This window comes from Somniosus microcephalus, chromosome 14 (assembly GCF_052327205.1).
Source record: "Somniosus microcephalus isolate GS21.2 chromosome 14, FLI_Smic_1.0, whole genome shotgun sequence".
NCBI classification, from domain to species: domain Eukaryota; kingdom Metazoa; phylum Chordata; class Chondrichthyes; order Squaliformes; family Somniosidae; genus Somniosus; species Somniosus microcephalus.
The window spans coordinates 74130442-74143441 of NC_141000.1; the positions used below are offsets into that span (position 1 = coordinate 74130442).

The 13000-nt window shown below is 39.5% G+C and overlaps 1 protein-coding gene across 4 annotated transcripts in view; it reads right to left on the reverse strand.

Annotated features, from left to right (window-relative positions):
* Positions 1-13000, reverse strand: part of kdm6a (lysine (K)-specific demethylase 6A) — a 317166-nt gene that overhangs the window by 20586 nt on the left and 283580 nt on the right. For all 4 annotated transcript variants that reach the window (XR_015080830.1, XR_015080829.1, XM_086006692.1 and 1 more), the window contains 2 exons: positions 12656-12804; positions 1973-2087 (listed from right to left, as the gene is read on the reverse strand). Coding sequence is in view for 2 of the 4 variants with exons in the window: in XM_086006692.1 (XP_085862818.1) it covers positions 1973-2087; positions 12656-12804 (264 nt within the window). In the remaining 2 variants the exon portion in view is untranslated. The remainder of the gene's footprint in view (positions 1-1972; positions 2088-12655; positions 12805-13000) is intronic.

The following is a 13000-nucleotide window of genomic DNA, read 5'->3' on the forward strand; positions in this document are numbered from 1 at the left end:
TGTAGGAAATAGCAAGTGCTTGAAGCACCTGAACTTTGAATCTCTTGTAAAGGTAATTTGCAGATTAACATTTAGCAAACAGCACAACAGACTTCCATCCACTTCAATACTTTAAAGCAATTTTAACAAAACAAATCTAAATGTAATTTCTATCATTTCTGAATAACTGACATATTTAAAATAATCTGTAAATGGCATTTGAACCACCAGTATTATGATGGAAACAAATCTGGCTAATTTCTGTTTTGAGGGATACTGATGTCTTGTGAGGTATGCCACAAACAAAAGTATGCACTGGTGAGATTAGTTCTGTTAAGCTGGGAGTGTCAGTGCTGCAAGGACAAAAACTTTTGCATTTTGAGCATTCAATAAGAGTATTGCAGAGACAGGTCAAAAATAAGTCAAATTCGGAATAAAGATCCTGCTACCTTGCCCCAAAAACCCTATCCTCAGAACAGAGTACAGTTCTGCACCAAACATTTGATTCTCCTATTAAGGAAACAACATTATCTACTCAAAACTGTTGTTTCATAAGACTAGAATGACAGCTAACTTTCTAGGCCCAAGCACTTCTGAAACTTACAAAATTAGTTCTTCTGGTCAAATATAACTAGTTTTGTTAGAATAATTGTTTTAAATAGGAGCTTCAGTTTATCATGAGAAACCAAACCAACTGAGAATTCAAACCACGACCTCGACTAAAACTCCATTATTGTTGTATCATGCAACTACTTCATTGGCTGTAAAGCTCTTTACAACGTCGAGGTCATGAAAGGTGCTATCTAAATGCGAGTCTTTCTTTTCTTTTTACCACAATGGTGGAAAGCAATCTGAAGGACCTTGTTCTTTTTTTCATCTAGTAATTTCTAGGAAACGCAAATTCACTTTCCAACTTCCTGGGCAAAATGGCAAGAGTGTTAAAAGCAACAGCAGTACAGTCCAAATCAGTCATGCATGCCTGAGTAAAACTGTCAACATGCTGGCATTCCTGTGTGGTGGGCTCAGGAACCAAGTCTAAATTTACTTCACGAAAAACAACTACAACTGAGACAGAAGGTTTTCAACTTATCAGTCCAGGCTGGGTTCAAATCCAGATCCCAGAGATGAAAGGGTGGTACTCTAATCCAATGTCAGCTAAATTCAAAATATCTATGCAAATCTTTCTTTTCTAAAAGCTTGGTCAAAAAGGTAGATTTTAAGGAGGGTCTTTAAAGGAGATGGGGCGGAGAAGTTTAGGGAGGGAATTCCAGATCTTAGGGCCTAGATGATGGAAGGCACGGCCACTAATGGTAGGGTGAAGGGGATGGGGGGTGCACAAGAGGTCAGAGTTGGAGGAACGCAGAGCTCTTGGAGGGTTGTAGAGATAGGAAGGGGGCGATGCCATGAAGGGATTTGAACACAATGATGAGATTTTTTAAACTGAAGCCTTGGTAAACTGGGAGCCAATGTAAATCAGAAAGCACAGGGGCGATGGGTGAACGGGACTTGGTACGGGTTAGGATATAGACAGCAGAGTTTTGGATGAGCTCAAGTTTATGGAGGGTGGAAGATGGGAGGTCGGTCAGGAGTGTATTGGAATTGTCGAGTCTGGAGGTAGCAAAATCATGGATGAGGGTTTCAGCAGCAGCAGAGAGGAGACAGAGGCAGAGAAGGGCGATGTTACGGAGGTGGAAGTAAGTGGTCTTTGTGATAGAGCAGATATCATGTTGGAGCTGTTGCGAGGTCAGGGGGGGCGAGATCAAATCATACCATGTCGCTACAAGGAAAATCCAGCCCCCAATTCTTTATGCCTGTGATTACCATATCTTTTTAGGGAGATCCTAAATTGCCTTTTGGAAAGGACAAAATAGTTAGGCTTTATGTCACATGTTCACTATGTAACTACTCAAATGTTTTTCTAGTACTTTTTCACGTGAATTTAAAATATACTTCATATAACAGACAGTCATGCTTACTGGCAAAATGTTCTTACTTTTCACAGAAGTCATTCATAACTGCCCAGTACGACTCAGGTACAGCAAACCATTCACAATCGCCAGGACCTATATTAATGTTAACAGAGCAGAAATTGTTGTTTTCTTGATGACCTGTAATCAAAAACAAAACAAACTGTAAAAAGACATTAACGCAAATTAAAATGTACACATTTTGTATCCTCCAAGCTACCATTTAAAGTAATTGTTTGAAAGTATTTGTGATCTGTCAAATTAGACAACTATTTCATAGTTTTACAAAATATTTACTATCTGCTTCAATAGGGTGGAATATTACACATCAATTTTCAACGTATTGCCATTTCACCTACTTGGAGGATCATTAGCATACATGTTACAGTAGAGACTTTTGAGGAAGAATTTCATTTATTGAAATTTCCATCCTTTGTAATTTTACCCATCAGAATTTTCACAGGACACAACCTTGTATGAAACATTGCTGCCTCAGTGTATAGTTTATTTTATTATTTTTATTTCATCTCCTTTTCTTGGTGAATTAAACTACACAATACTACTTGTGTTATCTGTAGTGTAAATGCAATACAGTTTAATCTCAGTGCCCAGGGTATTGCTGTACCATACTTGCAAGACCGGGTCGCCCCATCCATTATGTGAATTTCCTTCATATTTCCTACAAATCCATTCATATCCTGACTGCTATCTCAATTAAAGAGCTTCTTGATGTGTATTGAATTATGTTCTGGACTTTTTATTATTTTTTTTAATTTTTTTTAATTTTTTTTTTTATGTACATTCATTTACCCTATAAATTATCCTGAAGATGGGTATCAGTTATGAGTATCTTTAAACCCATACTGTCATACAGTAATTTCAAATACTATACATACTTTTCCAAATCAGGCTTAAACTTTCCAGAGTTCAAATATAACTTTTGATGAGAGTTGATTACAAGGCAGTAATACCAATCAAAAACTTTGATTGGTGTTACTGCCTTTGATTATAATGAGTGTTAAACTCAAGTGGTTTGTTAATTTTCCAAACCTAGAGACTAAATTACTGCTTGCAATCTTCCACTTGTCCAGTTTTAAAAATATATAGAGTTTCCAATTAGGTTTCTGTGTAATTTTTTTCCAAATTAACTCCCAAAACTGCATGGTATATATATTTTGACAAAGTATCATTGCAAAGTTCAATACTTTTGCCATTGTCTGCACATCTCTGTATAGGGGGTAAACTCTGTACATAATCACTGTCCAAGACCTGACATCCGTCAGCTTTCAAGAGTTAATGCTGGGTACAGAGCAAAATATGAGCTTCCATCCTACTGGGCTCCCAACAGGCCTAATATAACACAAGCCAACACACTAAAAGGAAAGGAAGAATGGCGATTAGAAGTCACAGATCTCCACTTCAGTACCACTCTCTCTGTGCTCCATCAAAACAAAAGCAGCATAACATTGCTTTAGCTATCTTTTTAGCAACACATTAGCCTGATGTTTGTCTGCTACACTTGAAATTATTTGTCTCTTTTTCTTCCTTTTCTGGTAATCCCACATGTATACAATGCAGTCAGCAAAGGGTATACCGGAAATCTTCTGTAGCCCAAACTCAATGGAAAGTAGCACATTTTTCATTCTTTTAATAGCAGGTTTAGAGGCCTTTTTCCTTTGCTTCTCCATTTCTGTCCTTTTGTGGTACTCTCACTTAATTGCTAACTTGTAACTTGTCTGATGCTCTTTAACCACAAAACGCTATTTAGTGATTGTTGAATTTATTCAGGGAAGAAATATGTTAAATGACCTATCTTCACAGTATGGCTCTTCTCAATCATCCTCTACATAAATTAAATAGGTTGCTGTTCACAGAGAACAATCATGGCACCCCGTCCCTTTCAGATTTTTATTCTCAGGGTAGCTTTGCAAGCCTGACACTTTCTGTTTTAGGCTTTGTTCTAGATTTTCTCCTTAGTTCTTTGATTGTGGCGATAAAAAAAGTAGGTTGGATTGAAGAGTACAATTACTCCCAAACAAATGCTAAAGCTCTCGGTATGCCTGGTCAGAGGGGTAAACTTGGTGTGTGGAGGATCAAATATGAAGAATATAGAAGATCATATACTAAAAGTAGGTAATCTGACATTCTCTCTCAATTGCTCAACCTCCATATATAAATCAACTATGTCCAAGTCACATGGAAAACAAACGTGGTATTCTCTATGACTTAATATTAAAGGCCACCTCAGAGCACTGTGGCAACAAAGTATGCATCAATGCTTAGCAAACACATACTGATTATTCCAATAACTGCCTTGCAGACAAAGTCCAAAGAAATCCAAGTGGCCCATGTTGTCACAGCACGAGAAGAATAAGCCTTTAACTTGCTTGATGGTTCATGATTCACTTGCAATAGATTTACGTGATGTTTTGCCATTAAAGAAAACAAGTGCCTAGACTGAAATATTCTCAGTGGTATGTAGAAAGCTGAAGCTCTTGATGTGAACAAAATGATTATTTCCTCTCAAGTGGAAGATTCTGGTGCAGGGTAAAATTTTAGCACTAACAGTTGACAAATTAAATACAAACGATTTTAGGTAAATGTCTTTGATGCAATCCTAGAACTGCCCCACCGTAGCAGCAAACGCAGCAAGATGCATCAAGCTTATTCACTCAGTATGTGGAGGGCAGCAAGAAATATAATTTCAAAGTGATGGACTAAAGCAAAAACACAATCACAGGCTCAAATGAGTGAAAAAATGAGCTTATAAAGAACAAAGCTCAAGTCCCAGATATACATTTGTACACGAATCTCTCAGATGCATCATAAATCTGGACACTACGGATGTTTTCTCAATTTCTGACCAACGATAGTTGAACCGTAAGAAATTACATGACCAATCCAAACTGAGGAAGGATTAGTGGGATATTATACCCCAAACCCTGGCATCAGAAGACAAATCTTTTCTCTGTTCCACTACAAACTTGAGACTGCAGGCTTTTTTTTTAAATGAAGAAATTCAGAATGTAGGTAACACTGGCAAGGCTGCACAAAATTATCCACCTAGTGGACCTGAAAAAGTAATAGTGGACCTTCTCTTTGAACTGCAGAAGTTCTTGTGCTGATGGCGTTCCCTTGATTGCCTTGGATAGGGAATTCTATGATTTTGAATCAGCAACAAAGGAGGAATGGCAGTACATGTCCAAGTCAGGATGGAGTGGAACTTGGAGGTGATGGCACTCTCATATTACTGTTCTTGTTCATTATGGTGGTAGAGGTCAGGAGGCTGGGAAAGCTGTTGAAGTACCCTTGATGAGTTGCTACAGTGCTTCCTGTATATGGAACTTACTGCAGTTACAATGAGTTGGTAATAAGTGGGTGGCTATTGAGTCGAGTAGCAGGAGCACTGATCAAGAGGACTGCTTTGTCCCAGATGTCCATCCAGGCAAGCTTCGAGTTTTCCCTCACATTCAAATCAAATCAACTTTTATTGTCATTGTTAGTGCACAAGTGCAGTACAACGAAATGTAGGCTTGCGGCTCCAGAGAGTGTACATTTGGATTAAGACATTTAAACATTCAACATACATTTGGCTTGTAGTATATTAACATAAATATAACCATAATAAAGTGCATTGGCAGATGTGCAGGCTTTAGAGTTTATTTGTGGAGTTCAGTAGGATGACAGCCCTGGGAAAGAAGCTGTTCCTAAATCTGGTCGTACGGGTGTGAATGCATCTGTAGCGTCTCCCAGATGGCAGGAGGGCGAACAGACTGTGGCTGGGGTGGGTAGGGTCTTTGATGATGGACCGTGACCTCCGTAGACAGCGTTTCTGGTATATGTGCTCTATGGTCGGTAGCCGGGTGCCGGTAATGCGTTGGGCAGTTTTGACTACCCGCTGCAGGGCTTTCCGGTCATAGTCGCTACTAGTTCCTGATGAACCTTGTAGATGGTGGAGGGGCATGGAGAGGCAAGATGAGCCACTCATCACAAAGTATCCACCTGTGCCCTTCTCCTGTAGCCACTGTGTTGATATGGTTAGGCCGGTTAAGCTTTTGGTGAAAGGCAACTACCATGTTAATGGTTCGACAATGCCGATGAAAGTCAGGGGCGGTAGTTGGACCTTTTCTTGTTGGAAGGTGGTCATTACTTGGCATTTACGTGGCACAAATTTGGTCAGTCCAAGCCTGCTGTAGCTGGCATGGACTGCTTCATTGCTGGAGGAGTTGTGAAAGGAACTGAACATCATGAATTTGGCAGCAAACAACCATACTCCTGATCATATAACAAAGAAAAAGTCATTGATGAAGCAGCTGAACATGTTTGGGGCCAAGATGCTCTTGAGTAATTCCTAAAGCAATGTCCTGGCTGTGATCATTGGCCACCAATAACTATGACCATTTTCCTGTGCATTAGGTATAACTCCAGCCACTGGAGGGTTTGCCCTTCAACACTCATTGATCTCAGCATTCCTGGGTGCCATACTTGATGAATGCTAACAAAGTATCCACCATGGAAGGGGAGGGTAAATGTATTAGTATGGTGTTTCTTGAACGAGAGAAGACAAATAGATAATCTTAGCAGGAACAGTACTGCTGCAACAATGAGTCCTATCTGTAAGGCAGAACTAAAGCAGAAGCAGTTGGAAAAAAATGGGCCAGTATTTTCCGATGCCTACGGGTGTGTACGAGCTGTGTACACACCCGTAGGGACCTTGCAAGTGCCGGTTTCCGGCATGCGAAGTGCATGCGCGGAAAACCGGCACTTCCGATCTGTCAAGAATCCTCTTGACAGATCGCACGCCTGCCCTGGAGAAGGGCCTCTGCAGGTGGAGTGTTCCGCTTTCTACAGAACCTCCGCCCGCTGAAAACCCTTAAAAATCTTACGACTGGTAAAAGCAGGCGCAAGGCCTGCTTTTACCAGCTTGAGAGTTTAAAAAAGTAAAAAACTAATTCTTTCCTACTCATTTATAATTTTTATAAATACTTTTTTTTTAAAGTTTATTTTTAGCTCAAATTTTTTTTCAAAAAATTAATTTTGTTTAAAATATTTAATTTAATGTAATTTTAACTAATTTTAAAAATGTGATTTAAAAATTTTTTATTTAATGCTTTTTTTTCCCAGTGATCCCCATTCATACTTTTGACAGGGCTAAGCTGTCCAAAGTATGAAGGGGGATTCCCTTCTTTCATCATCCACATGCGCCCCTGGGATACCTGGGCCCTGCGCATTTTGTAGAGCAGAGGCCCAGGAGTGGAAGAGTCCGGAACTCCAGAGCCCTCAGGTAAGGGCGTAGATTTTTTCCAGCGGAGGCCTCCGATTGGAATATACAGGCCATGATTTCTTCAGCTGATAAATTACTAGGATTACTGTCTCCTCTTCCAATTGGACCATGTGGAATGAAATCAGGAGCATGGTTTGAGGGAAGGAAATATTTATGCACACAGGAGATAGATAGCTCATTGATGGCAACCTATTTAGCTGGCTGTGTTTCGGTAAAACCTTTGTTCAGTAAACCCTTTGTTCAGGAAGGCTTCCAAAGCAGTTAGTTCCAGAAAGCCCCTCTGTTAAAGATTACATGAAATGTTTTAAGATGGAAGACCACCTTGTTCTTGCTCAAGACACCTATTGTGATGTTAAGTACCCTTGGTGAGCTGGTGAGCAGAAATGTGACACCGGTTTTAAATTTGCAGTGCATTTCTACTCATGGGTGGTGTTGATCCTGACTCACTGAATTCTCACACACCTGTTCCCTGAACAGGGCCACGGACACTAGGATTATCTTAGAGGATAGTCTTCCCCTGTTCACCATATCAAAATCCTTCATAATTAAAAAAAAATGTAATCTTTTTATTCTATTATCCCCATTTATAAAACCCAGAATGCTGCTGGCCTTTATGAATTTGTCTAACTGCATTTGTACTTGGAATTATACATTTGATCCTCTTCGTGTCTCTGTTCACCAATGCCCTTCAGGATCTTTCGATTGAGTGTATTCTTTCTTTCCTCGTTTTTCCTCCCAAAATGTACTGCCTCACTCTACTCCACATTAAACTTACCTGCCGCCTGTCTACCCTTTCCACTAACCTATGTCTTTCTGAAGTCTTTTTCAGTCTTGCACAGTTTGCCAAACTCCCTACCTTTACGTTATCAGCAAAGTCCAAGACTGTGGTCCCTATACCCAAATCTATCTCTCTCTATCTATCTATATATAAAATATATATAGAGAACAAAAGTGCACCCAGCATCGACTTCTGGGGCACACCACTTTGAACCTTTCTCCAATCCGAACAAAACACATTTAGCCTACTGCTTTGCTTCCTGTCCATCAACCAACTTTCTATCCATGCTGCTAGATTTCCTCTTCTACGATAGGCCTGAATTTTTCTAAAAAGCCTCATACCACCTCATCAAATTCCTTCTGAAAATACATATACACTACAACTACTGCATTTTATTTATCTACCTAATTGGTCACTTCAAGAAACTCTTACTAAATTTGTTAAACATACCTTTTCTTTTAACAAAGCCATGCTGGTAGTCCTCGATTAACCCTTGTATTTTTTAAATGCTCACCATCATCTCAGACTACGTATTCTTAGAGTTTTCCCATAACTGATGTTAGATTAGCTGGTCGATCTATAGGTACTCTATTTATCCTTCTCTTCTTGAACAAATGTCTTACATTGGCAACTCCCATGGTACAACTTGCATATTTAAGAAACATTAAAATGTGTGACCAGAGCCTATGATACCTCCTTTCAACTTCTTTAACAACCCAGACTAAAAGCCATCCGGTCCCAGTGACTTATCGCCAACAATTGTTCTCTATCCTCCTACCTATATTCTCACTTCTACCATCAATTGTAAAAACTGAAACACCATACCTTCATCTTCCACAATTAGATCTCCATCTTCATTCCTAAATGGCCCTACCCTCTATCTATTAATTTACTTTGTACATGCTTATTTAAGCCCTTACTATTTCCTGTTATCTGCTAGCATTTAAAAAAAATATATTTCCTATTGATCAGTCAACCTATTTGCTATTTTTTTCCTGCTTTGCTAACTTGGGCCAGATCCTTTCTCACCTTACTGAAATTCACCCTTTTCCAGTCCTGCACCCATACCTTTTCCATTCTTATATTGACATCAACTATGTTGTGGCGGCTATTCGCCTACTCTCATCAGTAATTTTCCCAACTTAATTTCCCAGACTAAATAAAGCAATGCTTTCCTTGTTGGACCAGAAATAGGAAGTAGTCCTGGAGGCATTCTAAAAAGCATTCCACACTTTCACCATGTGTATTACCTTTATTTTCATCTATCTCAGGATAGTTAAAATCACCCAGTATTACTGCTGTGTTGTTCTTGCATATTTCTCTAAACTGTATGCAGATCTTCCAAATGATCTTATCTCCACAGTATGGTGGCATGTATTGCACACTAAAACTGAATAATTTCTCTTCCTTTACAAAAAAATCTATCCATATGTATTGTTTCAACACAACCTCCGTAGGACACTCTTACAATCCAGTGCTATGATAGAAGCCTTTAGTAACACTGCCAGCGCACCATTTTGTCCCCTTCCGAAAATGTTATAACCAAGAATATAAAGTTCCCAGTCCTATGCAAAAACTGACATCTCAATAATAGCTATTATGTCATATCCCTTCATAATTATATGCTTCTAACTCAATCTTGTTTTGAATGCTTAGCACATTATTTTACTTACTCTCAGGTATTAATTGAAGGCCTTCTTTCCTACCTATGCAAATGGTCAGCTACTTTTTCATTACACTTTCTGGTCACATTGCTCCAGTACACATAACTGAACCATTACTTTCACTTTCACCTGGACCACTTAATCATTTTGTAACTGGGTTCAACATATGAATAGTGCAGCATCCAGCATCGTGAAGGATCCACAAACAGCAATGAACCTGAATAATTTCCTGTTGAGAGCATTAAGCCGTTAGCATTAAGGGGACAAATCCCCTGGACCCGATGGCCTACATCCTAGGGTTCTAAAAGAGGTGGCTGCAGAGATAGTGGATGCGTTGGTTGTGATCTTCCAAAACTCCCTAGATTCTAGAACGGTTCTAGCGGATTGGAAGGTAGCAAATGTAACCCCACTATTCAAGAGAGGGAGAAAAAACGGAATTACAGGCCAGTTACCCCGACATCAGTTGTCAGGAAAATGCTGGAATCCATGATTAAGGAAGTGGTAACAGGGCATTCAGAAAATCATAACATGATTAGGCAGAGTCAACATGGTTTTATGAAAGGGAAATAGTGCTTAACAAATTTATTAGAATTTTTTGAGGATGTAACTAGCAGGGTAGATAAAGGGGAACCAGTGGATGTAGTATATTTGGATTTCCAAAAGGCATTCGATAAGATGCCACATAAAAGGTTGTCACATGAGATAAAGGCTCATAGGGTTGCGGGCAATATACTAGCATGGATAGAGGATTGGTTAACAGACAGAAAACAGAGAGTAAGGATAAACGGGTCATTTTCCGGTTTGCAGGCTGTAACTAGTGGGGTGCCGCAAGGATCAGTGGTTGGGCCTCAGCTATTTACAATTTATATTAATGACTTAGATGAAGGGACCAAGTGTAATGTATTCAAGTTTGCTGATGATATAAAGCTAGGTGGGAAAGTAAGCTGTGAGGAGGACTCAAAGAGCCTGCAAAGGGATATAGACAGGTTAAATGAGTGGGCAATAAGATGACAGATGGAGTATAATGTGGGGAAATGTGAGGTTATTCACCTTGGTAGGAAGAATAGAAAAAAACTTTTTTAAATGGTAACTATTAAATGTTGGTGTTCAGAGAAATTTGTGTGTCCTCGTACAGGAAACACAGAAAGCTAGCATGTAGGTACAGCAAGCAATTAGGAATGGAAATGGTATGTTGGCTTTTATTGCAAGGAGGTTGGAGTACAAGTGTAAGGAAGTCTTGCTACAATTGTACAGGACTTTGGTGAGACCACACCTGGAGTACTGTGCAGAGTTTTGGTCTCCTTACCTGAGGAAGGATATACTTGCCTTAGAGGTGGTGCAAGGTTCACTATATTGATTCCTGGGATGAAGGGTTGTCCTATGAAGAGAGATTGAGTAGATTGGGTCTATACTCTCTGGAGTTTAGAAGAATGAGAGGTGATCTCATTGAAACATACAAGATTCTGAGGGGGATTGACAGGGTAGATGCTGAGAGGTTGTTTCCCCTGGCTGGAGAGTCTAGAACCAAGAGGTATAGTCTCAGGAAAAGGAGTCGGCCATTTAAGACTGAGATGAGGAGGAATTTCCTCACTCATCGAGGGTTATGAATCTTTGGAATTCTCTACCCCAAAGGGCTGTGAATGTTGAGTATATTCAAGGCTGAGAGTAGATAGATTTTTGGACTCTAGGGAATCAAGGGATATGGAGATCGGGCAGGAAAGTGGAGTTGAGGTTGAAGATCAGCCATGATCTTATTGAATGATGGAACAGGTTTGAGGGACCATATGGCCTACTTCTGCTCCTAATTCTTATGTTCTTATGGTTGATTGAGCGGTCCTCGGAGAAGCTAACTTTGCCTCGAGACCCCTGGAACTTCATACTTGTGCTGGTTCCATTCTTCACTGATTAGGAATGTCGGCAACTGTAGGATATTTAGAACATGCCAGATCCTAGTCTTTTGAGGGGAGCTCGGCTAAAGCAATTGCCTATATAGCAGTTGACATGAAGATACTCCAAAAGAAGGTGGTCCCATGGACAAGCACTTCATGAACATTCTGATGATGATGCCAAAACAAACGAATCAAAAAGTATTAATTATGTATGTATTTGAGGTCTTCATATGCTACCACGTGTAATATTTAAATTATAACGGGTAATTTTATTGTCTTGAATTTTTCCTCACAAAATTATGCTAAACCTTTTGGTCCAGGATGGATCAGAATTCTGCTGCACTCTCAAAATAACTGGAGTAAAATGTTATTTTCTTGCCTCAAGGTAAACCTGTTAATAACGCAAGATGGAATAAGCCCCTTACCTTTAGAACCTCAGCAATAGGATCAGATTATTCCCCCCAAAAATTCTTGAATTATTCAACATTGCCACAAAAAATGGAGGGGCTTTTGCTGATAGTCCGTCACACATAGCCGAGGTGATGATTTCCAAAAATATCAAATCTCATCACCTATTTGCTACTCTTCAGAATTTCTATTTTTAATCGCCACTACCACTATTTTTAAGATGGTTCACAGAATTCTCTTGAAACAGGTAGGCAGAATGATACAAGAGAAGATATTAAACCTCTGTCCTCTAACTGTCCAGATAAAATTAAGATTGTTATAAGTTAAACATTTTATACTACACTGCAGCATACATAGCATGAAAAGTAGTGGAGTACAGACGGTCATGAGTGAGACAGACAACATCACTTCCATCTGGTGACACTCACGAGTTATTTAATCTCTTTCACCCAGAGGTGAATTATTTCCGTAACACACTCCAGCTTCTGTTGTTGTGCAAGAACCAATGAACATAGGAACATAACGCACATGACCATAACCAAATTGTGGTTCAACTGGCTATTTCCAGAACGTACCAAAAAAAAGTTTATTTCACCACTTATTCATCCACTTTTACCAACTAGATATTTTACCAACCATATAATTCCACTTGTTAGACTTTACTCCACATAATTTACTCCACTGACCTGGAGTCCTGCTTCCTGGTACTTTCATGTACAGCTGGACTGTGTTCATTCCAAGGATGGTGTGCCCCACATGGCTCAACAGGTTTCCTGCCGATACCACACGTACAAAGGCAGGCAATTTTGTTAGTTCATGGAGCTGCGATTTCCACCTGAAGCAACAAGCAGCAAATATTTGTGAAAAGTCTAACAACGCACATACATCGCAATGGTTTTATCTGGGCAGTTAGAGACACCGAGTTGAATCAGCTATACCCAAAACACATTTAAGAATACTCAAGTTCTTTGCCATCAATTTTCTCAACAGCATTTGCTAAAGCGTTCTTCGTTTCTTATCCACATAAGGCA